This window comes from Taeniopygia guttata, chromosome 7 (genome assembly GCF_048771995.1).
Source record: "Taeniopygia guttata chromosome 7, bTaeGut7.mat, whole genome shotgun sequence".
Taxonomy (NCBI): Eukaryota; Metazoa; Chordata; class Aves; order Passeriformes; family Estrildidae; genus Taeniopygia; species Taeniopygia guttata.
In genome coordinates this window covers 20213290-20239594 of record NC_133032.1, presented here as the reverse complement: position 1 = coordinate 20239594, position 26305 = coordinate 20213290, and the positions used below count along the sequence as shown (strand labels likewise).

General features: G+C 41.9%; 1 protein-coding gene and 1 long non-coding RNA gene across 3 annotated transcripts; one reads left to right on the top strand and one right to left on the bottom strand.

The window, feature by feature from the left end:
• Nucleotides 1–1157: 1157 nt before the first annotated feature.
• Nucleotides 1158–10439, bottom strand: LOC115495990 (uncharacterized). The gene is made up of 3 exons (XR_003961343.4): nt 7729–10439; nt 6963–7094; nt 1158–2812 (listed from the first exon to the last, which is right to left on the bottom strand). It is a non-coding gene; the product is annotated as an uncharacterized lncRNA (long non-coding RNA).
• A 6132-nt stretch (nt 10440–16571) lies between these two features.
• Nucleotides 16572–26280, top strand: LOC101233194 (uncharacterized). Of its 2 annotated transcripts, XM_030277606.4 has the most exons (8): nt 16572–16929; nt 17842–18017; nt 18262–18324; nt 18907–19001; nt 19524–19822; nt 20426–22333; nt 23492–23618; nt 24385–26280. In XM_030277606.4, exons 1-8 carry the CDS (start codon nt 16788–16790, stop codon nt 24563–24565), a joined length of 2991 nt encoding a protein of 996 aa, XP_030133466.3. In that variant the 5' UTR covers nt 16572–16787; the 3' UTR covers nt 24566–26280. The 2 variants fall into 2 exon arrangements, with proteins under 2 accessions (XP_030133466.3, XP_012430323.4); XM_012574869.5 differs by having other exon boundaries at nt 16600–16929; nt 23492–24522.
• The last annotated feature ends 25 nt before the right edge of the window (nt 26281–26305 follow it).

The window sequence follows — 26305 nt, the reverse complement described above, 5'->3', positions numbered from 1 at the left end:
CACTAATTGAACCAGATACTTTGTTGCAATAAGTAGGCGTATGCTAATTGATGTCTGGGGAACCGGTCTCTTCTTCCTTTATTTTATTCCTGCTGAAGACAAATGAAATATTTTTATTTCCTGTTCTAAGCAGACAAGCAGATACTGTACCATAACTGCTGTGTTGTTTTGCAAACTTGGGTTAGCTGACATGCTAACACACAGATTCCTTACACTGTGCAGTTCCTATGAATGCACAATATTAGGGGTTTGTGAACAAGAGGAAACATGCTTTTTCACACCTTTGCCCTGAGAGCCAAGTTGTTCATGCTCCATTTCCCTCTGTCTGAAGCATAGTGTTTTTATGTACACCAAGTATTTGCAGTAGCTGAACAGCCTACTTCATGCAGTGAAGGACAGGCAGGAGGGCAGAGGTAGTGTCCCATGTACAAAAGAAAGGACAAGAAGGGCAAAGTATAGTTCTATTTTCCTCTCCAGTGTTGTCAGGGAAAGGCTGGTGAGGATCACTAGCAGGCTGTTGCTGTTGGGTCATGTGAGTATGAAATAATGGCTAAATGAGGTCTCTGACATTAGGAAGGAGAGATGTGCGTTTTAAGCAGTCTACTCAACTGCTGTAAAAGTTGCTTGGTTTTATTCAAGGACTCCATTATCAGAACGTTTGCTAGGCAAAACAAAATCAAAGCCTACCATTTCAAGCCAAGATGAAGTGATTTAAAATGAAATCTATACTAGATAAGGTTACAGAGTTGTTCTGTGTTGTTCTGTCCTAGTTGTTCTGTGCTCTCTGTACTGTGTTCTCTTTCCAAAAGCCTTCAGAACTTTGCTGAAAAACAGTGGTATCCCTGGTAAGTATGGAGATGGGATCCATTCCTAGATTGAAAACTTGTGAAAATAGAGAATTTAGATGACAGAATCAGATATTTCCCTTCACTTACCAGGGTATGGTAAGTGTACACTTATCAGCAATATGCAGTTGGGCCTTTAACACTTATGTAACTTGTCATGCCTTAACTTATCATGAACAACTGGCTGATTGTGAATATATTTTAAACCTATTCCTCCTCCTTCCTGAAAATGCTAAAGAAATCAGATGTCCCTCTGGACTGCACAACTTTAATTTGTTTGTAGTACTGAAAAAAGATTTGTTTGAACCAAGATTTTGGAATGCATTCACTGTTTATTTAGTATGAGGGCAGTAACTCAGTGTGTGTCAGCCAGCTTCTGTAAAGAGACAATTTTTGGCATTTACTGCACCACAGTCAAGAATTCTTTTCTGTTCCCAAGGTTTCAATAAATACAGTCTGCCCTGAATTTAGACATTTCATACAAGAATTAAGAGCTACCTCAGCCATTGAAGGAGCAGATCTCAGGGAGATGGACATAGCCTGGGACAAATATCAGTAAGACCCAACATTTGACCTTGGGTCTTTTCTTTTTTATAGAGCAAAATATTGTGGGAAATAGAATTCCGCAGTGACAAAAAGCAAAAATACAGAAAGACAGAAGTTTAATTGAATTTAACATTACTAAACAAGACAGACATACAGGAAAGGGAGCACTGCCAGCTTCTATGTATATTTCTGAGAAATCGTGTTCTGTTCTGGAGATGGGATTGCAAAAAGATTCACTCTGCTGAAACTAATGGAAAAGGTTTAATTCTTACCCATAGGGAAGAGCTCAGGTGTGCCAACAAATGGGTATGATCACACATGTGATAGCAAGTAAATGGAAGATGCTTTATGATTTGAAGAAATGCAATTTATAAGGACTCTGTATGAAGACAATAGCAGCAAATGTCTTCATGTGATCTGGGGATGATGTGTGGCACTTACTCATGACCAGGCCTGAAAAATGTGGCCTTTTCAGAATTATGCTACTAAAAGACATTCCTGCTGCTATGGCTCATACTGAAAGGATATCTAAATAATGAGAGAAGTATCTTGGCAAGTATTAATTCTTTGCCTGACTTTAACCAACACAGCTTTTATGTTAGGAAAACTTTACCTGTTGCAAATCTGATTTAACATGTTCAAGTATCATTGTATAATAACAATGGTCATAAGTATGGTCATAAGCAAGTTGCATACATCAGCCCACAGCAGAAGTTTATATCAGCTAGCCCTGCCAGCCTTTCCCTAGTGATGTAAAGAGATTCTTTACCTAGGAACAGTCACTCCAGTTTCTTTTAGTAGCCTCAAGTTATGAAAAGGCCCTGGAAATAGCTTTGATATTAAAAAAGATTATTTCCTTCATCTTTAGTGAAACTTTGTATCACATTACTGAACTTTGCCTGTCTCTAAAGTTGCTTGGAGAGACTGTGTAACTATAATCTTAAGGGATAAATTATACCCACTTTCTTAAACTGTAGTGTGCTGCTAAGCAGAGCTCACTTGTAGTATTACATGGCAAGACCTGATGGAATTGCAGACACTGAACTACTTCTGGAGGTCAGGATGATTCTTCCTTTTTGAAAGGTAATGGTGTTCTGAGTAACTGGGCACTCATAAATACTCTAGCAGCCTTTTTTATTTGCCTTAAAGGAATTGCATTGTTTCACAGAGGGCTGTAGGTCAAGGTGGTCACAGCAGTGGCCCAGAAGTTCTTATCTTCATAAAAAGATGATCTGCAATAGAAACATTTGCAAAGCCTCCTGGTGTCTGTGTCAGAGCAGGGCACTGGCATACTGAGTTTTCCACTTCTCTTTTCATCTTCTGAAAATTTGCTGAGATGAAAGTTGAGAACTTTCTCAAGTTTGTTGAGAAGTGAGCAGACATTGTGTTTGCTTTTACATACCAGAGTTCTAATGTCCCATCTGAAAAAGGTAACACAAAAGAAACCATTCTAAGTTGTGGGAATTTCTCACATTCTGTCTTTATTGTAGTTATGATGTTTACTGCATTTCCCATGGGGGACTCTTATTTTTTCTGTGTTTTACGCCGCAATTGCTGATTCTGTGTGCAAGTTGAGTTACCATGTAACTGTGGGGTAGACTACACTTTGGGCTGCTGTTAACTGTTTCATGCAGTCCATCTGACCTAATGTGAGACAGGTACAGGTATGAGTATATAAAAATGGTTCTTTATAGAACCTCTTTTGCCTGGAAGCTCTCAAACTCAGCAGACCTGAGAAGCTTCTGGTGTAGGTCTGTTCCTCTCCTTCTCCACCCTGTGCTGATTGCCACTTGTCCAAACTTATCCCATGGCAAACTTTCCTTTTGTAACACCAGATAAACTTTGCTTCAATTTCAATACTTTTTCACACACATTATCCTGGAGACAGGAAAAGTCTCCATCTCACGTGGTGTTGTTAGCCTTTGCCCACTAATCCTTTCTATTGTGTACAGATTTTAACACAGACGTGTGAGGAGGAAGTAGTGATTAAAAGTCTCAGTCTCTTCCTGGTGTGTGATTAATTATAGCATCCCAGAAGACTATAAAAATTGAAATCAAGTGGTTCTTACTAGATGTTTATCAGTGTATCTGAATTATTAACTAACATTGTAAATCAGTTTAGGTCACTTGGTTCAGTGTTTTCCCTTTGAAAGTATGTTTGAAAAATTTAGAGGGAGAAAACAGCATTAAACTCCAGTTGCTGTCTATCTGGAACTCAGAAGAATTTCTGTTTAATGCTAAAGCAGAGTGCTTTAACACTAAAGCACAGCTAGTAGGCTAGAAAAAACTATATTCCTCCGTTTCTCCATTTTGAAACTTTTCCTCTGTTTTTTCCCTGTTTGGTGCAGGTTTGTAATAAATCTTGTTCTGTTCCGATTATCATTTTCTTGCACCTAAATCTTAGACTTTGAAAACCAAACTGCTTCGTGGAATATGCAATGATGGTTATAAAAGTGACTTATATCACCAGTAGATTAGGCTTCCGATCAAAACAAACTGCTGCACTCCAAAACTAGATTTATAGTCTTACATATTTGGAGGAACTCATTCAAGCATGTGAACACCTTGTCAACATGATCCATTAGTAACTTGGCACACAGATGAACACCTTTGTAGATCCAATTTACTTAGAATATCTCTATTTTCAACTACATAGCCTGCACCTCCAATGGAACAAAGGAGTGTTTGTGGCTGTAAGGATGGAGGGCAGGGCACAGTTTGGGAGACTTAGTGGAGCGCAGCTTTGCTTAGGTTTCAGGCCAAAGAAAAGTGCTTTCAGTGCTGTATGACAAGAGTGTCTTCTGGGGAATTTGATGGGAGAAATATGAAACCTTCACAGCCTTCCATCACAAACCACTTCACTGATGTTTTTTTGTAACTGTATCCATATTAAATGACAGGGGCTAATGTGCCCTCGCCATTTCCAAACAGGTTAGATACCCTTCTGTCCTCTTTAGTATATTCAGCCCTTTTGTTCCATACTGTGTTACCTCAGATCACCTGCCTTCATCCGGCTGGATTTCCTTGTCATGATGTTTGCTTGCCTGATTTGCTGCTGTTACTGTAAGTATGCTGTTCAGGACTTGATATTTGTCTGCTGGCAAGTCCCTAGGAAAGGCCATGAAATCTAGCCCTGGATGCCTTTGGCAACCACACCACACCACGCACTTGCTTCACTTAAATGGATGGTGGGTTTAGCACTGCTGGTGGAAATACCTGTGTGGAACTACCTGGCAGATCACCTCCATAACAGCCTGTCTGGGCTAGTTTCTGTTTTGAGGATTGCTAAGCACCCTTTCAACCATGACTCCCTTTGTGAAGCCAGCATCTTTAACAGTGTTTTAGAGAGATGGAACAAAACTGATTTTCTCATGGCTTTAGTAATTGTTGTTGCTGCCAGCTGCCTTGAAGATACATAGTCCTGTGGACTTACATTACTTTCCAACCTGACAAAATTGATGCTTTTCAGAACAGATTGGTTATATTTTTGTCCAACAGATAAACCAGTCTGGGGGAGAAAAAATAATTTGCTTTTCCATGATGGATGCTAGATGTTTCCACATGACATTTGGCTAGGAAAAAGCTCTTCACCATAGTAAGTGAGAATTTTCAGACTAGCTAGAGAATCAGTAGTGACTTGTCTTAATATTACTATAGCAAAAATTTGTGCTTGCTTGCATGGGCAGGGCTCTAGTAACTCTGGCTGTGGTGTAAAGGCTCTGACTCACAAACTTGTGTGGCGCAATTTAAGAAGTAAGAATCTCTGGTACAGCAGACGATAAAGCTGTACCTCAGCTGCTGTGTTGTCCAGTCAAATGTGTTAGTTGAAACCATCTGATTTCAGTGTTATAAACTGGGCAATGAATTGTGAATTGTACAATTTTCCTTTTAAATTACAGGAGAAAAAGTAGATAATGTCTGTTCAATTCCCCACTTGCCCCTTTTCCATGATTTCAGGTGCTTAGGAAGAACAGAACCAGAATGGTCTCTTAGCTTTCCCACTATAGGTAGTTTTGCAGTGCAATGGTAGGCACCAAATGTATGCATAGGATGCACATATGATCAGAGATCTCTTCTGGGTCCTGTAGAAAAAAATTCATGACTCTGCATTGCATCTGAGCTCTGTCCATTGCTTTCTGCATAGCTGAAGAAAGACTTTGAAGTTGTTCTGACTAATTGATTTGGTCACTGAAAGACCTTTCTTTCTTCATTCTGGAGACAATATAGCTCAGGAAAGGAGGAATTTCCAGTCAAGGCAGCAGAAGGCTATGATTCATCAATCCTCTGGTGCACGCACAAGCACCTTTCAGCTCTCTAGTTCTGGCTGTCTGAATATGTGAGCAGCAAACCATATGATGTGCTGGGCTTGATTTTTGTGTGCAGACAATCAGGTGCTAACCAGCCAACAGAAGAGGGAGTACCAAAAGGGTAGGTACTTGCATTCTGAAAATAAAACACTGGGTTTATGCTTATCAGCATAGGTAAGTAACAATATAGTAAGTATAACATAATATAATAAGATTTTGGTTGTTTTCCTCTTAATTTCACTAGTCTTATCTATAAAAACACAAAGTATTAGCCAAAGAAAAGTGAAGACCATGGCAGTAGTCTAACAGTGTAAACAGCACTGGAATAACAAGGCTAATCACCTATTTGTTAGTCTTACTGTTTATTTTATTACAGGTCAGTGAACAAAAAACAGTCATGAGATGTTAATCTCTCTAGCTGTTTAATCTTAACCACTCCCTCACCATTGCTCTCTCATGGGTTCAGCAGCAATATCCCCTCCTCCCCTCTTGAAATGACCTCATTTCAAAATACAGTTTCTCTCTGATTTGGCTTTTAAGGGGTCAGACTGATGCTGTTTGAGTTGGGATGAAATTTGCTCAGGTCCTGTCACTGGCTGTTGCCTATGGTTCTACTGAATTTGTTTCAGTGGAGACTCACCAGTTAATTTGTAATTAGTGAATATATTGAGCTGTGATTAGTGACAGCCCATCTAGGGCATGGGGAGTATTGTTATGCAGCACAACATAGACATATGAGGTAAACCATTAGAGACGTAAATATGGGGATTGGAAGATAGACTTCAGAGCTACTTGGCACTGCAGGGAGATGATTTTTCTTTCGCTGAGCCCTTTACCAACATAAGAAAGCAGGATGGTTAAAGGGGAGAGCTGAGAGGCGCAGGCCACATCATCCTGCCCAATGCTGGATCATGTGTGGGAGTGGCAAAGCACTGTGGAAAAGGGAAAGTGTATTCCCTGACTCTGAAGCACTGCACCCGCTCATTGTCTCTGTACAAGTAGCATAATGCCTTTGCCTTGAGGAGCAGTAGGGATGCACTGGGAGAATGTAAGCTCCAACATACTGGCAGGAGGAAGCAGGAGAGAAGTGGCTAATAGAAGAGGAATGGATGTCTGAGATGCAAGATATGAGGGTGGAAAGGAAGGAATGGCTGTGAAGATTTAAAACAAACAAACAAACAAAACAACAACAAAAAAAAACCCAACTAAAACACAGGTTGCAAATGTATTGTAAAGCTATGGTAGAAGACATTGGTTAGCTCACCTACAACTAAGTGAAGTACATGAAGTCTAGGTCTTTGTTGTGTCTTTGCTTCATTTGCTTCATTTGCTCAAACACTTCTGAGTTTGTTCCAGGCTTCCTTGGAGGGATTCCTTGTTTTGCTTCTGTAGCTCCCTGCAGGATGCAAATGTTAATAAGCGCAAGCACAGCAGGCAGGACTGAATCCTTCAGGAGAGATGGGGACTGCAGGGCAGATCAGCTTCCCTCCTGCTGTGTGGCATGTGATGCACGTTGAACTCAGGGCTGTGGGGGTGCTCCCTTACTCTAGTTCAGCAAATCCAGCACTGCTGCTAGAGTGTTTTCTTAGCTCTGTTGCTTAGTGGAGCCGTGGTAAACAAAAGGCTTTAGCAAATCATGGACAAATAGAAAGGCAGAACCTATTTCATGAACATTCTGGGCTAATCTGACATTACTGGGCTCTTCATGGAGTCAGGGTTTTTGTTAGCTTCTTTTAAAATAAGCTTTCTTTTCTTTTAACCTAAAAGTAATGGTAGTAAATGTTTTGGGTTTTTTTCAGAGATATTAGGCAGCAGAATGCTTTCCATGTGTATGTAACTGGAGTTGACAAGCCAGCTCACGAGTGACACCTCCTGCCAATGTCATGTAATCCAATTTAGAATTGACACTCTAGTGTTATTAGGAAACATCTCATGCTAAAGGAGAGCTGAGAAGGGCAGACAAGACTGGGACATTTGGTGTTGCATTGCAAAAACTGTTTTACTGGCTCGTGTGAATTCTCCAGACCTACTTTGTCACGGTGTTGCTTTCCTCTGGTCAGTGTGTCCAGTTGATTGCAGTCCTTTTTATCTCTCCTTGCTGAATGAGGGCCTTGCTTTTGATGTGCTGTTGGTGTCTGGTACTTGATGCCTCAGGGGAGAGAGAGATCCTCATATCATCTTGGGCTTAGAGTGCCACCAGGCACCCTAAGCCACCAGGCTGGTTTACAGACCTACTGCATGAGCCCACTTGCGATACTTGCTTGGAGGTAAGAGGTTCTGGCTTCAAATTCTTTAATGCTCCTCAAGTTACTCTCATTTTTGCTGCACTTGGGAAAGAAACAGGTAAGCTGTAGGTGGCTCTCATTGGCCGGTGGCATAACTGACCTTTGCAAAACTTAAAATTACTATTAGTCCAAGCTTAAAAGCAAGCAAATAATTGACAGACATAAAGGCTTATTCTACTGGAAACATGTAATCCTGTTTACCTCTACTTGAGAAAAATGCACCTTTTGAAATTGTCATGAATTCCAGGAGCCCGAGCTAGATGCCATTTTTTAGCTACAATGACAAAACATCTCTATATCCCCCCCATCCCCCCAAGAGAATAGGCACAGCCCAAAGTTTACACCATCCTTTCCATGTGCAGCTGTTGGAGCTCAGTAGGCTGTAACTTGGTGACTCTGCTGGGCCAAGTCCTGCTGCCTGGTGCTCCCCTGCCCTGGCTTTGTAGGAGCTGGGGTGAAATATGTTCACTTTACTTCAGGGCCACTCAGCATGGCAGATAGATGCAGGGAGATCTTGAAAGGTTGAATCCAGTGGTCCTGAAAGGGCGACAACTCATAGACTCATATGCCTGCAGAAACTATGTACTAAGACTCTTCTGGTCGGCAGAAGCTACGATAAGTGCTTCAGCAGTCCTGGTGGATAAATGAGCGCTGTTTGTAGTGTCCATCTGAACTGCCTCAAGGCTGTGACTTGTGCTCCCTAAGTATCTCTATATCTTAATAAAGCTAGCACATGATTTTCAAGGAGATTTAAGCCAAGGCTTCAAAACTGATGAGGGATAGCAGGAAATCTTCATCAGTTTACTTCCGTGGGGGAAAAAAATCCACAGAGACTGAATTTTCAGATGGGCTGGATTCCAGCTCTTTGAGTCTAGGACTCTTAATGAAGCATAAGCTGAGTTCCAAGAGTAACTGTTAATTTAAAACAGTAGATTAACCTCTTAAATTAATTAGGACCTAGCAAAATAAAGTATCCTTAATTTCCCAGCTCATCAACACATTTCCTTTCCTTTCTCATAGAGTGGGAATAATCTTTAGCGCATGATTAAAATGAAGCAGTGTTGTTGGCTGAAACAGAAACTGAAGAGTGTGATAACATTGGCTTATCTTCTTCTTTAGAAAATTTTGTAACTTTGCTACCTTGAGATTGTTAAGGAAGTATCTCTGAGTCTGCAAAGGGCAGGATCTAGGCAAGTGGACAGTAACACGAGCTGAGCAGAAATACTATTTCTGTTCTTTATCTCTGCTTGCATAACATCAGAATATAAACCAAAGCTAAAAAAGGCCCACCTCTCCTCCTCCCACAGGAAAGAAAACCCACCAAAACCCAAATGCAAACCATGGGAAACAGCATGAATAGCTCGCTGGAAACCTTCCGAGAAAATGTTGCTCCTCTGCAGTGTATGGTAAGCACTCAAACCAGAGATTTCTAAAAATATCCTGGGCTGGACTCTCAAGAAAGTATTCCTGTCCATAAAAAGCAAGGCTGTAAAAATATAGAGTGTAACACTCACAGCAAAAGGAGGGACAGTTGATCCACCCACTTAACCCAGGAGCAGAGAGGAAGATCCCTCCTTCTAAGTGACATTGTGAAATGCCCCTACATCAAAACTAGTGACATTTCTAGTTCTTGATGCGGAAGAATTCAACTAAGAGAGGTTACAGCCAAGGCTATTTTGGTGCATGGTAACTGTGAGCTGGAATGAGCTCTAGCACTTTCTGGACACTGGGTGTCAGTCTGTCATTAATATTACAGCTAAGCATGTCTGAGATTAAAAAAAAAGTTAAGTGCGCCAGAAACACTGTGAATTACATGTGAAGAATCTCTTATAGTCTGACTACAATTCCACATCAAATTGAAATAGTTGCTTAGGAAACATCTATAAATTATATGTTACTAAAAACACAATCTATATATTCCAGTACAAATGCTTTTTTATTATGGAGCTGGGCCATAGACAATACTTTCTTGTGATTTGAGTAATGAATTAAAGATTGTAATAACTCTCCTATTTTTTTTTTTAAAGAGCAATTATATGACTAAAGAGATATTGCTAGAGAAGCTTGCTTTGAACAGAGGCAAGGCCCTTGTGAAGCAGGCAGTATCTCCCCAGACCTGCATAGCCTTTTCCCCCACTCCACACTAGCGGCGATTAGAGAATAGTGGTGGGAATGCTCTTCTGTAAACCATTATGGCAAAGGTGCAGAAGCTGGATTACATCTTAGCGTGGATGTCAGTAACTGGACTGCCCTTTTCTTGCCTCTCCCTGGCACACTAAGGTAGAGGAGGTGGTGGTGAACAGTTTGGCTTTTTGTTCTGAAAAGGTTGGAACTCATTTGCTATTACTAATGGGGTAAAAGGGCTAATTAATTCAGTTTAAAATGTAGCATATTTTTGAAAGGCACAGATATTATTGGATAGCTTCACTTTTACAGATGTGCTGAAAAAACAAATCACTCACTTTTGCAGAGCTCTGTCAGTGAGTTGCTGAGGGTCTCATGCTGTAAATCTCAAAGATCTCTTCTATAGGGATGCTGTTCTGTGAAGACAAGTTAGAAGAGAGGTTTGGCTCTCAGAGGTAGTATTCTTTCAAGTCAATGGATGAAATCAAGCTCATATCCCCTTTTCTGAAACAGCTCTCACATGAGCTCCTTATAATGTTTCATACTGCTAGTATGAATCCATTGATCTGGTCCTTAAACTTGCTTGCCATTTTGCACTTGGCTGAGACAAGTAAAATAACGTGTACACATGCACAGGAACACCTACTGAAACTGCCTATGTTGTTTTCTTAGGCTGAGCAAAACTTTATGGCTGCTTGATAAAAATTAGATGTCTTTGTAATATTTGTAATGTCTTTATACTGTGTTTTCAATGAACAAAGACATTCTAGGTACAGGGAGTGTTTCTATTTTGTCTGCCATAGGATAAAAGCTCCTGCCATCTTTCTTGGTCTCTTACTATTAGTATTCCAGCATATGAAGATAATACCATAGCTTCTCTCTCATTTCAGTTGGGATATGTGTATTGGTTGTGAGCTGCAAAATCCCTGTATGGTGTTCTGAACAGGAAGATTATTAGCCTGGTATTTTTAATACACACTGTAGTCCTGGGCTCAATTCACTGCTGCTTTTACTTCATCTTCACACTGGTGTAAGTCACTGCAGCAGCAGAACCTTGGCTCTTTGCAATACTCACATTTTCTCTCTTGTCAGTGTAGTCTGAGCATCTGAGTCACTTAACCACATCAAAGCAACACTGAGGGCTAAGTTGTAACGGGACCTGGAAAGACAGAAGAACCTTATGTGGTTTGTTAGACTAATTGCTTGAGTGAAGACAGAAAGACCAGAGTACTGTAGGGAAACATGAGCTGTAACTACACTGGGTACCTCATGTTGTACAAAGAGGAGGAGGTCTGAAGTATTTTAAACATACACAGGAAGACTTTGTTCTCTTATGCACCAACAGCTTTAGTTTATGAAAAATAACCTCTGGTTAGTTGACAACTTTATCAAATGCCTTCTGCAAATGACCTTTTCCTTGCTAAAAAATCAGCAAAATCTGTAATTATCTTGGATACTCTACACCAGGATTGGCTACTCACAGCCAATTTCTTTAGGTACTCTTTTCAGTAATAGGCTTTTATTGGCCATTGTAGGGACAGGTAATATAGCTGTACCAAGCTAAATAATCTTTCATAGTTCTCAGCAGCCCTGGAATTAAGAGGATAGAAAGTAGGAAGTCTGGTGATTACTATGTCATCTAGAAAGGTGGACTGCCTTTGTCCTCTTGGACTAAATACTTTTTCTCATAGTCTGATGCCAACATAATCTCCCCTTAAAGCAAGGAAACAATTCTGAATTACACCTGTTTCTAAGCAAACCAGTGCATAGGAAATGTAATAGATGACTCTAAAGCTAGTGCAAGACCGAGGCTAAATTTACTGTGATTCAGGGCTAGGAGTCTACTGCTGGATCTCTCACAGACAGTTCACAAGTAGGAAAGCTGTTAGTTGTTTGCATCTCTGCTAATTTTAGCTTCCCTCAAACCCCACTGTTATCTTCTCCACAGGCTCCAAAATATGGGACTAAGTGCAAATATGAAACAATTACCTAAAGTCTGGGGACTAAACAGAAGAATTTCACTGTACAGCCAAGAGACTGAAAGAGATGCTTCACTGGTGCTTGTCCTTGTCATTCAGGGGAGGCCTGATTTTGTGACCTTTCCTCAGACTAAGTGCTACTGATCCATGCAAGCATTCCTAGGGTAGGTGGGCACTGGACTTGTATGGAATAGATGGAATACTTCTTACATCCCCTAGGAGTTATCTGCTGGGCAATCCTGCACTGAAGAGCATGAAATGCTGCTGCATGAGCTAGGAGACCCCTTACAGACAGCAGCTGCCCTGGCTGCATTGCAAGGGAGGAGCTCTGCACCACCCTGGTTGCTCTTACTGAGGAAGTTTTGGGCGGTCAGGTCTCTCACTGCAAACTGAATGTAACAAAATGAAGAGCATGTCAAAGGAAGTTTGTTCATACTTTCCAGCAAGAGAAAACTAAGTTTTGAAAGCTGTCATCTGCCTAGGTTTTAAAACCTTTTGCAAGGAAAACAAGCCAATCTCAAGTGCACTGAAAGCAATTGTGGGCAGGTACTACTTACAGGATATTTTTGATCTGCTTCTTCAGGAGTTCTCTTTCCATATTGTATTTGTCATTGTAATATAAACTCAATGGATCTAGGAAGGAGAAAATTACATCCTACAAACTATCTCTGTCAATGATTCTCTTCATCACAAGTAAAGAGAGTGGGACACTTGGAGACTGCCTACAAAAATATAGCCAAAACCATTTCCAAGGTAGGATTAAAATAGGAGCTTAGAAATATTTAATCAAGAAAGAAGACAATATACACAGTACTGAAAGTACTTTACTCTTTACATGAGTTTAGTAAAGGGAAATGGACAGAATGAGCCCATTTAAGGCATCAACTTTGAGCATCAGCTTGCAGCTTGTTTGCATCCCTATCAGTGATCTCTATTTTCTCATATATTGCAGTCTATTGACCCACTGCCACTTCCTAGTTTCTTAGCTTTGGCTTCCTCTCCCTACTGTGTGTCTGTTAATCAGATCTATGTGGTAGAAAGAGGGGATGGACTGGGAAGAAGACAGGGTGCAAGAGATGAAATTACAGCAAAGAGAAAAGCCATCACTTGGCCCACCAATTTGTTGTAACATCAAAGTGCATACTCTACTCCTCTGTTCCATGATACACACAGCTGTTAATGAATATTGCCCCCGCATTCTCTCTCTCATAAATGTACAGAAGAAAGTATGGTCTACCTGTGTCAGTTCTTGCAACAGGCCTCAGGATCTGAGTTTGGAGCCTCTCTGACCTTGGGTATTTATGAAGAGGAATTCCCTCTTGATGTTGCTCTTCCTTTCTTGTCTCTGCCTCTCAGTTTATGTGCCAGGGAAATTAGGCTATGGCTTCTTGCAGGATGGCTGCTTTCTCATGTTGCTTAGAAACAATGTTGCTGAGCGGAGAGAAATTAAAAAGGAAAAAAAGCAGCAAATCAAAACTGCCACAAAGAAGAGGTTAAGCCTTCAGCTTGTGTGTTATCAGTTTCAAGCTAGATGATACTAATACACTTCCAGGCATTGAGTTTCACTGCTGAGTGGTTGGTTGGAAACCAAGCAGACTTGCTAACAACGGAGGTAGAGACTATTCACTGGGTTTTCTGATGGATGTAATTACTTGTAAATGAAGCTACCAACTTCTACTACTACGAACAATGAAAAACTAAAACTGATACCTCCCCAGAGCCTATCTAGGGTTCCATTTGCAGTGTTTGTAGCATATAGCAAGGATCCTGGCTACTTGTTCTTTCATTAAGGTTATGTTTTTGCTTACAGTATTGGGAGAAATTTTAATAGTCAAGAAATCCCAACATGCTGTTCTAAACCCCACCGTTGTCCTTCCAATGGATGCAGGGCTAATCTTTCATGGGATTGCCGATGGTAGCTAATCTATCATGATGGCTAGCAAGTCACTGAGGAGAGGCTATGGGGTTTTGTAGATTAGGAAGGTTTACAGGTTGTAGTTCTGAATGAAAGAGCCATCCCCCTCCTTGGAAATGTACTTCTGTTATTAAATAATTTCCTAATAAAAAATAGGAATGGGTTTATGAGGCATGATAATAATGTTGCCTCTCTTTGTGATGGTCTAAGAAAACATACAAGGAAATGTATTATTATGAGACATAGATGTTCTCCAGGAAGAAATATACTTAGCATTTATAGAATTTGTGCTGTACTTTCTCCTTTCATTTGCCTTTCTCTTTTATTCTATGGCAAAAGGAGCGCCAAGCTTAGCACTTCCCCACCTTTCATTCCAGCTGAGGAGCTTTTAATTAAGCTGGATTTGATTTCTGAGAGCATCCTCCATGCAGGCATCATGGCAAACATGTCAAAAATAGAGCTGCTGCTTGTTTTCTCTGAGAAAATCAGATCTCCTGCCTGCCAGGAGTAACTCCACCAGTTACACCCAGCAAGGGCTTATCTGCTGCTATGGCCAGGTGACAGGGAAAAATGACCTTCACAAAGCAAACAGAGCCATGCCAGGACTAACCCGAAGTCCTGCTAACCCAACCCCTGTTATGTGGCAAAAGTGATACCCTAATGAAGAAAGGGACTTTCCTGAAATGAATCTGGCCCCTAGTCCTCGGGTGAGCTCATCTCTGCCATTTCCCCCAAAGCAAGAAATGCTTCTGTATAATTTCAAGGTGGGGAATGTTGCTGTGTTTGTTCTTTTCCCTGGTAAAAATAAGTAACATTCACTAGTGGATGCCCACAGAAGAGATGGAGGAACTGCGCCAGCAGGTATCAAGCTTTGTCAGTGTATTTCTCTGCTCTGCAGTTCAGGACCTTCTTGAGCAAAAAGTATTGCCTTGGCAGTTAATAGCTCTTGTTTGTTTTTAACTTCTACCAATTTGTCAAATCACTTTCAGAATAAGTGAAATTGAAATTTTGAGTAGTAACATCAACAATATCTCCTGGCAAAGATTTACACTGTTTCAATAGAGCTGTGTGGGAAAGGGTCTCTGGTTTTAAGACGTCAACTGTTAATTTAATTTACCGACTTGTGTGCTTAATAAACTTAGTAGAGAAAATTTAGGCCCCCAAACTGTGGGATTTGTCACACATGGATCACAGAGTGTACCTTAGAGGATACTTTTATCTTTTTCCCACACCCATAGAACTAGCATTTAATGGCTGTCTGTTTCCCTTGAGCAAGAACTAAAGCTGCAGGTAGTCTGTGTGCCTACAGAATAGTTACCCACTGCACATCTAATTTCCAGGATAAGTATGGAGGGTGTTTGGTCAATGTGCTACTTAATTAGGTTGGAATGAATAAACATATTTAATAATCGTCATTATCTAATGTTTATCTGCTGATGTATTAACAAATACCTCATAAAACAGGAGTAGGTTTTAGGACTCTTGCAAAGGGCTACCTTTGTCTGTGGCAGAAAGTATGATGTTCAGGTGTTAGAAAGATAAATTACTTGTCAGTAGAACTGCCTTGCTGAGGTCTAGAGCTTGGAATGTTTCAATAATCTCAGCTCCAGAGGGATGTTAACAAAGTGGGGAGAAGGACGTACTAGTGATAGTGGAAACAAAGAATGCAGAATTTACAAGCCACAAGGACATTTGGCAGAACTCCCAAGATAAGGAAGTAACTAACAAAACCAATTCAGTAGCTGTGCTGAAGTCAGCCCCAAGTATGTGGAAGGTAATTCTGGCAAGGGGAGATTGTGACCATGAAATTCGCCAACTCAAAAGAAGAGAGACTGAGCATGTAGACTGTAACAGTAGATAGATACTAATTAATCAGAGCACTATGTAACTTGTAGCCAATGAATACCAATGCATTTGTTTACTAAAATGTATGAATAGTGATAATTTTTGGCAGTCATTGTACTGGCTTAGTGGCTTTGACACCCAGCACTCTTTTTTTTGTGCAGAATTGTACAAAAATCAAACACCTCACCTCTCTGTGGGGATCGGCCTCTTGCACACCAGGTAAAAGAACCCATTTTGGGAAAACAGACAGCTGTTTTCAGCAGTTTTATGCCCTTGGTACCCCCCTCTGTAAATTGTTTTTCAAAATATTTGGCTGCTTTTCCTGTATGTGTAATTTCGCAAAAATACTTAACATCATCACACCAGCACATGTTATGTAAACTTCTTGAAGGCAAATTCAAGGGTGTCTGGAAAACAATGCATTAACTTGGACTGAAGTGTGAAGTACGAATAAAAGTAATTCCTTTTAACGGTCATATTTAACGGTCTTTGTCACAACTGAAAACAGCAAACCCTAATTTTGGGGTGGCGTACGTCCCTCCGAAGAACCCCCGGCCTCCTCTGAGGCATCGCAGGAGCGCTTTGGCTCTGTGGGGCCGGGGCCGCTTCCAGCCCGAGGGCCGCGGGGCCGTGGCGCCCCCGCGCGGCCGGGCCGGGGCGCACAGGAGGCGCCGCTCTCCGCCGCCGGGCCGCGGGGCGGGGCGAGGGGCGGGGCGAGGGGCGGGCCGCCCGCCGCCCGCGGCATTCGAAAGTCGCTCGGCGGGCGGGGCTTCCTCTTCCCCCTCTTCCTCTTTCCCCTCTTCCTCGTCCTCATCCTCCTCCGCCGGGGGGCCGTGCCGGGCCGCGACGCCGCTTCTCGGGGCAAGGGCGAGCCTCGGCCGGTGAGGGCTTGTGGAAGGGAAAAACGGGCGCGGACCCTGCTCGGGGTCGCTTCTTCAGCGATGGCAGCCTTGGAGGCCGCCGAAATGTCCCTCTTGGGTCTGAGCTGCGTGAGAGAGCGGATGCGGGAGAAGAAAAAGGGTGCCTTGAGGACTGCGAAGTTGAATGCCTCGCTTGCATCGAAAATCAAAACGAAGATCATCAGTGAGTATATTTTGCGTTGCGGTGTGTACATATGCTGGCTGCTGTGTCAGCTTATAACTGGGCCTTTGGCCGGGGCATCGGGAGTGGGCAGCAGACCCTTAGCAGAGCCCATGTGCTGCTCCTCTGCCGGGGTGTTGAGTGAATTCAGGGCCCTGCCGATGAGTGTCAAGTGCCACTCAAGGCGCCCAAAGGTGTAGGAAGTATTTTAGTGCATATGCAATCCTCTGCGGAATCTAGGCCAACTGACTTGTTTTTATGGGGAAAGTAATGCAGAGATAGAACAGGACATAATTTAGACTACCTTTAAAAACTCGGATCTTTCCATTACTTTTATTTGATTGTTTTGAAATTGGGAAACAAGGGTCCAAATTTACTCAAGGGCAACTATAGAAGAAAACAGTTTTTTCTCCCATTTTTTGGATGGTGATGCAGACTTACCTGTTGATGACTTGTTCAAAGCAAGGAGGATATATTTTTAAATATTAGGAGCATTTATTTTTATGTATTTATTTTTATTATATATATTTTTACATATAATACATAATAAAATAAATATATAATATATATTTTATTGTATATTTTATATTATTTTTATTATATATATATACTATATTTAAATATTAGGATCATTTATTTTTATATATTTCAGCACTTCAACTATGCCATTATTCATTAAGAATTGAAGCAGTAGCTTGCTGCCTGAGCATGACCCACTGAGGATGGAGAGGGTATCTGAAGTGTTGCATGTTATATGGAAGGATACAGGATACTACTGATTTTGCAAGGGGGCTTTTGAGTTGTAGAGATTTGAATCTAAAGAAGGCTGGTCTAGGAAGAGAGAGAATTATGATGAGGGGAGAAGCATGGGACCTTGGACGCTGATGGTGTGTGATACTGCTCTGTCTCTCACAGACAACTCCTCCACTATGAAAATCTCTCTAAAGCAGAACAATAAAGCGTTGGCTCTGGCCCTCAATGCAGAGAAAGCCAAGGCACAGCGGCTCACTCAGGAGAAGACTATTTTACAGAAGGAGGTGAAGCAGTGTCACTTCCAGAACGCTGTGCTGCGGCAGAGGCTCAACTTCCTGGTATGGCACTAACTGTGTGGCTGGCATGGGGTGCTGCAATTGCAGCTCAGCTGTGGGAGGATTGAGCTGTTGCTGTTGAATTCTGGATTCTCAACATATCAAAAAGGTCACCATTCATTTGCTTGTTTTTGTTTCCAAGCTGTGTTCTCCCCAGAACATGCCTCTGGCTAGTAGCATCCTTGTTGGAATAGATGTTTTGATGTAATGTCTTTATGGCTTCTCTCTCTTTATTACCTCAACACAGAATGATATGTTGAAAAAAATGGACAATCTTATGGCTGCAGTTAAGATGGCTGAGCTGTCTGAGGTAAACCGTGGGAAACGTGAGCACACTGCTCTGGGAAGGGGACTGTCTTTTTCTGTCTTTTGCTTTGTGTTGCCTGCTCACTTCAATGTTGGATGCTTCACCTGTTTTTCTTTGCTTTCTTGAGTTGTTCTGGCTACATCTGGCTTGGTGTTAAGGATTTTCAGGGTAACTCTTTGTGTAGGAAAAACTAGTTTTAAACTGTTTTCCTCTGGATTATCTGCTATGTTGGGCAGTAGGCTTTTCTGTTCTGACAGGTTATGCTTGCTTTTCAATTTCTTTTTTAAAGTATTGCCATGGCAACTTGGGATACGGAATAGGACACTTTCCCTGTGTCCTGTCTCATGGGTGGATGGGATGCTTCTGCTTCCTAGTCTCAGATTATCTGAACTAGTTTAACTTCATCCGTAGGCTGTAGAGACACAGTCTAATTCTGCTGCAATTTATTCCATAATTTATTCCGTAACATGAGAGGATTGCTGGCAATACTTTCTAGAGGAACTGAGCTTCTGCTGTTTCTGTGCAGGAGGCTGCATGAGGAATTTCAAGAACTTTAAATTACTCTCCTGTTTCTCTTTTTTCCAGTTCCATACAAGTTCTGCATCCTTGTCCAGTGGCCAGAAGAGCATCATGACTGAACATAGCTGGGTTGATGATATTGTAGATGGTCAGCTTCTGAGGTGGGCTTTGAAATGATACCACCAAGCTTGTCCTGAATTTCTGTATGCTAAACACACTATGTGTGTGCCTAGTTGCCAGTTTCATGAGATAGCTTCTCTGAACCACCACTGCTTGATGCTTTCCTTTATTGTCTTTTTATTGCCACTCCTTGTCTTGTTTGTCCTAATGCTGAGTCTGTGCAAAAGCCGGTCTTTTTACCTTCTTTCTTTGAGACTGTGTTAAGCTGGTGAGTACAGCAAGATTTGCTTGAGTGAGTGAGTGCCATAGCTGGCTACTTTGATGTGTGTTACATAAAAATGCTTAATAGTCACCTGCTTGTATGATGTAAGCTTTCTGGAAAGATGGTCAGAGCATGATCTCTTGAAGTATATTTGAAGTCCTGCTTCTTCTCTGTGTAGTCTCCCCTTTGGAGACAGGGCAGTGTTTGGAGGTGCCCACATGTGGCCTTTAGTTAGTCTGCTGGGATTCTGGCCTGTTGTATATGAGAAACATGATCCATTGCTGCTCTTCCTTCTCACTAGGGTTACACAGATACCAATGAGAGTGCCCATTTCCAAGCTGCATGATGCAGAGCAGCAAGATGGCAGCTCCACAGCAGTACAGACATCCTCAGGAGAACTTCAGAAACCTGCTTCTAATGCAGGAGAACTTCAGAGACCTGCCTCTAATGAGGCCCTGAAAATAGTGCCTGTTGCTTCCAAAGATACTTTGCCACCACAGCACAATGAGAAGCCTCAGTTCCACCAGGAAGATAATGGCAAAAAGGTGACTGAAGCAATGGCAACAGAGGAGGCTTTCCATGACTCTCACATCTTTGGAGGTAAATTTGCATCTCTTTCTGTTCTTCTGGTATGACTTTGTGTCTGTACCCAGAAATGCATGATTGACATAGCTCCAGTTAGTTCTCAACCACAACTCCAGTAGCTCCTAATGACTGGTATTAACTACATGTTCCACTGGGGCTGTTATTGCTGGAGTTATGTCTATCCCAGAATCAGAGTCTTCAGAGGGTTATGTGGTGTGTTTGCAGTAGATCAAACTCACAAATCAGGCTTTTTGAGTAATAGGGGCCGAGCTTACATAAGACTTTTGGAGATGTCTGAAAGTACAGAATCTGACTAGGTGCGCCACTGTTTCTTGTGGATTTGCCATATAAATAATAACTCTTGTACAGATCATAAGTGTTCCTAATATTACAGCTGGGTAGGGCATCTTGATGTGGGCTGCTATTTTGTTCAGAGAGAAGCCAGCTAAGCAAATCTGGTACACAGTAAGCTGGGGGAGTCCCTGTCTCAAAATCATGCTTTTTCTATGCTCTGGATTTGTGGCAGTGTATGGAGCAAAGTTTTTACTGGTATGGGGAAAGGTAGCATTTGCCTGCTGCATTTCTCAGCCTTAAACGTGAATTTTTTCTTTCTAACAGAGGTCTTGTGCAGCACTGAACAAAATCCCAACAATTTGCCAATGCTTGGATTGGAAAGTCATACTCTTTCATGTGAGGCTGATGAGATGGCAAAACATTTATTTGATCGTCTCTCACAAGGGCATGTTACTCAGAGGAGAAAGCGTTCTACCCTATTTGCTACAAGCACTCCATCTTCTGCTCTGGATATCGTCATACATGTCAGTCCCACTCAGGCAGCTCAGGGTAGTACTGCACAGGACAACAGCAGCTCCAGCAACAACAACACACAGCAACAGTGGCGATCTCCCAGCCCCCTGGCTTCTCCTGCTCAAACTGCTGTTATTTCTCATACAAACTCTGTGGGTAAAGAGACCTTTTGTGAGCAGCCACAGACAAAAGAAATGGGGTATGGTGTTGAAATGGACCCTAGCTATAGCCAAGTCCCTGAGCTTGTTCCTGTAAAGGTTAAAAGCAAAGGTAAGTGTAAAACTAGAGAGAAAAAGACTGTTAAAAAAGCAAGAACAGGAAAAAAGAAAACACCTGCAGAAAGTTTGCTGAAAACAAACAATGCAGAAAGTAGTCCTGATAGATCTCAAGGCGAAGAGTGTGCTCAAAATGCAAAGAAGCTTCTTCAGCCAAAAGTTGCAACACGTTCCAGTGAGACTGAAGTCTGTGAGATGGGGCAGAAGGCATTTGAGGGGGCTTTTGACAGGAGGAATAGAGACTGTGGAGAGCACCATTCCCACTCTTCTGATGGAGTCCAAGACTTTGAAAGTACATATGAGGTGAATCCAGCACAGCTGCAGAGTCTTGAAAATGTTGACTTAATGCAACAGGTTAAGAAGGGACCTATCTTTGAGATGCAAAGGATGGAGAGCTTGTTAAAATCCCCAGTTCATACCTTCTCAAGTCATGAAGTTGCCTCAGGTGATTCCAGCCTACAGAATTCTACAAGATTCTCAAGTGTGAGCAGAAAGAGCATCAGACAGAAAGCCAACAGAAAAACTAGAGTAATTAGGCAAAGCGATGATTCTGATGAGGAATATTTGCCAAACACTGTGATAATAACAGAGTCCAAAGCTGAAGAACGGCCTAAAAGAAGCCAAACAAGCAGGAAGAATGCTGTCAGGAAAAGCAATTGTGATCAGAGAAATGAAGATAATGTTTTTAGGCCCTGCATAGATGTTCAAGGAGTAGCTAATGAGAGCACAAAGGATTTGCCAGGTAATCTAAAACAGCGCAGGGAAACATATATTGTCCATCCTTTGGATCTTGCAGAAAATGTGAGTTGTTTCCAGACGGAATCTGAAGGAGGTAAAAATGTACCTCCCAAGTCTGTTCCTGGGAGTAAAGTGAGCCAAATCTCCAGAGCCAGTAAGAGCAATCAAAAGAGCAATAAAAAACAGACAGGGAGCCTTCAAGAAAAAGGGCAAGGTGAAGTTGACCACAATATGAATTCTTTGAAAAAAGAAGCGTCTTGCAAACTCAGGTCTCAGATGAAGAGGAGCAAGTCTCAACTTCCAGAGACTGATTACCTGGCCAGAAAAAGTGATGGTGCCAAGGTTCTCATTGGAAGTCCCACAGAACATGCTCCCAAGAAGACTATCAAGTTTTCCTGCCATCTGCTGTCTGAGCTGGATGATTTCCTGGAGGAGCAACTACCTGAGATATCACTTGCAGATAGTCTTACAGACCTTTCACACAGTCCTGAATCCTTCCATGTGAGCAGTTCTGCAGTTTTGCCTGTCAGTTCCAGACTTACAGAAATACCAGTTTCCAAGAGCTTAAGTACTGAGGGCAACAGATTGCCAGAAAAACCTCCTGTTTCATTGAAAAAATCTCTGATATTTAAAGAAAACACTTCAGAGGAAATACCTGGGGAAAGGAACCAAGCCCAGTCAAGTTCTTGGAGCCCACCGGAACCTGGTAGGTGGTAAGTGGGGAAAGTACCTGTGTCTGGAGATGAGGGCAAAAACTCCATGCAGCAAGTGCTTATATTTTCCTTCCTTTCTTTTTTCAGAGTCACAGATCAGCGTCCAGTACACCATTTATGCTTCCACTTGTGCTGGCCTGTCATTTCTGTGGCTGCATTTGCTTCTAGCTGATCAGCATTTCCATAAGAATTTCTGTCCACATGTCCATGTGTAGATATTGGGCCAAGCAGCATGTGCTGAGTCTTGCTTTACCACTCTTGTTATCTACAGGGCATGCCTATTAGTTTAGAAAATCAAGTATTCAAGCAGTTCAAAAATCTAACTTGATGCTGACCCTGGCAGTCAGTATTATTGGGGCACAAAATGACAAGGTGGAAAATTTTTGGCCAGAATGGTTAGTGCTGCAAGACTTCGTACCTCTAAGGTGATATTGTCACTGGAAATTAACCAGGACCCAACCTAAATTATTTTGATTGTGGGTTTTGTTTTGTTTGTTTTTTAAAAGGATTTGGAGGGTGAATCCCTGGGCCACCATACTACCATAGTTAAGCTGATCCTTTTGAGGAGTTTGCTGTTAATGATGCTCAGTAAAGAGAGTAGTTCTGTGGGGTTTTTCTTTCTGTAGCTGTTAACAAATAGGCCTGTTACAACTGGAGTGGGCTGTGCTTTGTAGAGAGGGAGGAGGTTTGTTCTCCTGCCTTCCTCCTTTTGGCTGACTCCACTTGGAAAGGTGCAGTGACCACTGGTCCTGCACCTTGCTGGAAGTCAGTAGGTTTCTGGTAGGTTGTTTGTGTGCTATAAGCTTGCTGTCTTCTCCAGGCTGTAAGCTCCTGAGTATTACAGCTATCAAATAGAGTTTTTATATAATTTTTCTACTACACCAGGGCCCATGACACTATCAGTATTTAGTGATTTTTTCATTGAGGGCCCTAATTTGATTTATGAGGTGACTTTTGAGGAGCAGGTCTGGTATTTTTGTATTAAAATGGTCTCCTGAGTTCAGGGGCAATATGATTCGATTCCGGATTGTGCATGTTCAGAGAAACTTGGTAATACAAGTCTTTTCTATTTGTCAGCTGTTATTTCTTAGGATATCTGGAAATGATTTGGTATCACTTTGATCAAACCATGTGAATGTCTCCCTTTGCAGATATCAGGCCACTACAGGACTTGAACAGTCCCAGGGTTCTGTCTCACTCTGGCTCGGAGGAAGCATTAGGATGCTCAACCAGGCGGAAACGGAAGCCAGCCTGCTACAAAGAGCCATCAATCAGAAGGTTGGGCTTTAAACTATTCCTTCCAAAGACTGCTCCCATGCTGCAGCCCCTGCTCTGTTCTCAGATAATAACTCTCCAGGGCTGGACCTTCCGTTGCTTTTTTCAAAGTTCTTACCCTTTGTGTTCTATCACCCTCCTCTTACCACTTTGTGGTTATGCCAAAATTCTGCATCAGTACACATAGGATGTTTAGGCTTCTGGTAACAAGCTACCAAAGATGTTATGTTACTTGTTGAAATGAGCACATCTCTTGGCAGACTGCATCTTTGGTACTCCAGTGCTAATGAGGCAGTCGCACAAGGATAAAATACAGGCTAAAGACAGCTCAGCAAAAGCCCTATTTCATTTACATTCTGTGATGACTAAAATTTTAGCTACCGAAGTAATACTTTCCTCCTGAGAGCAGCCTCTATCTATATTCACTAGCAGATATACCTAAACAAATAACTTCATCTTTTCCCTAGGAAACTGTAGATTCAGTACATCAAATGGCTATTGCACAGAGTCATGTACTGCTAAAATGACAGCTTTGCAGTTATATAATGTTACTGGGTGTGTTTTTCCCTGTAAAGTGTCCCAGTTTGAACTTTCCATGAATAGCTGGTTATATTGCACCAGAAAGTCCTCTGTATTGGACAAGAAACAAATTACCACTTAATCATCTTATGGGGAAGAACTGCACTAAAATTATAAACTTTAGGGACTAAAATCATACATGAATTCAAGGAATACTTGATGGTTCAATGTAACCCTTTTGGTTCTGCAGGAAACTGAGGCAGGGTGACCCATTTACAGACACCGCGTTCCTCTACTCTGCTCTCTACAAAAGCAAAGAGAAGCCTGTCAAAGCCAAGAGAATGACCAAGAAGATGAAAGAGAACAAAGACGTGTTTCCTGAAGGATGTCTCAGTGCCAAGGCACAAGTTGATAACAACGGAAAGGATTAGAACAGTGGTTGAAAGCAGCCCCCAAGCCCCTAGAAGCTCATACATTTAGCCACAAGGCTACAGCTTTGAACGCAGAGGCCCAAGCAAAGATGGAGGTGGCTGACCAGGCAGCTGAACTACTCCAACTAAGGCAACCCAAGGACCAATTTGACAAACTGAGCCTTGTGCCATGGGTTTTTTCTGTTTTCAAATCTTTGGGACTTATGGGGTGGTTGACATAAATTGATGGATGTCTGTTTTGATGATGGGCTTATGTGCTGTATGATTAGCCCCTAGCTATCTTCTGCTTTCTTCCTGTTCTCTCCCCGTCTGCCATGGAAAGCTCCCTGCAGCAGAAGATGAGCCCTATGCCAACCAACATTAAGGAATAATTGAAACACAGGGTGCATAGGACCAGACCTAAACATGTCTTGTTTCAAACATTCTGAGTATTGCTACAAAGAAGGTGATTGGAGGAGAGGGTCCCATGAGACAGAGCTGTTCAAAAACAGCTCCCCTTTTCCTATCACTCCTTGCCCTTTTTAAAAAGTACCTCCTACAGCCTTCTTGTAGCCCCTTGAGGTACTGGAAGGTGTGATAAGGTCTCCCTAGCACCTTTTCCGTTTTCCAGGCTGAACAACCTCAACTCTCTCAGCCTGTCTTCATAGGAGACATATTTCAGCCCTCTGATCATCTTTGTGTTCCAACAGGTCCATATGCCTCTTAAGCTGGGAATCACAGACCTGGCCAACAGAACTCCAGATGGGGTCAGTTGCATTTAAGGAAATCATTTACACTTCCATTGCAGCACCCACTGGCTTCAAGCACTTGCTTTCTTTAGGGTCTACTCTTGTGACTTCGAAGGTTATGGATTCTAAATGTTTGAGAGAATGATGGGGAAAAGAAGGGATCACACCAGTAGTAAAAGGGAAGGAAATGTGCCTGTTTGGAAGCAGGAAAAGTGTTTCCTCTTTGTGGTAGAGCAGGGAGAGGGCTGCTCTTTTCTTCTGCCCATACTTACTCTTTCTCCTCAGCACCATCTATCAGTTCATGAGGTTAGGCTGGGTCTTGCTGTACTCTCTGTATTCAGAGGACTCCAGAAGATGGAAACTTCATTAGTAGAGGGGAAAATAGTGTCATTGGCAGCCAGGTAAACGCTACTGCATAGCTTACATTTAAGCTGTACTTTTAAGTTATTAAAACTAGGAAAGAAAAAGTCTGATTCAAAAAATGCCTTACCTGTTCAGTTTTCTGGAAGTTACCAAGATTTCTCTGGTATTCTGTAACTCTGGAAGCCAGGTAGGAGCTAGTAAATAACACTTATAACACTTGTTATAAGTGCTGTTGTATTAGAACCTGCCTGTGTTGACCCAATGTCTGAAGCCAGGCAGGAACATAGATCTCCAAGTGTTCCCAGTAATTGTTTTCATTGCCTCTATGGGTCAGAAATTGGACTTTTTCCTTCTGCACTTATGTGCTTGTACTAATAACAGAATAATAGATTGTATTAATTGACATGCAAGGTACAGAGACAGCTGCTAGCAGTTACAGAGCTGTACTTCAAACACAGGGTAAGAGCATCTCCTTTAGTCTATAGGTATTCTTATCCTAATCACCATCTATAGCAGTCAGCTGGAGGGAGAGAGTTCGTTCATGTGTAATCAGTTCCTCTTTTGCTGAATAATGATCTATCAGTTTGTATTACTCCCCAAATAAAATTTTAATGAATTCTTGTACACTATGTGATGCTTACCATGACAC

Excerpts from the sequence above, each read along its gene's own strand:
- LOC101233194 (XM_012574869.5), top strand. The coding sequence starts at position 16,788 with ATGGCAGCCTTGGAGGCCGCCGAAATGTCCCTCTTGGGTCTGAGCTGC. Across the intron at positions 18,325-18,906 it reads AGATGGCTGAGCTGTCTGAG|TTCCATACAAGTTCTGCATC; the intron begins GTAAACCGTGGG and ends TCTTTTTTCCAG. Across the intron at positions 19,823-20,425 it reads TGACTCTCACATCTTTGGAG|AGGTCTTGTGCAGCACTGAA; the intron begins GTAAATTTGCAT and ends TCTTTCTAACAG.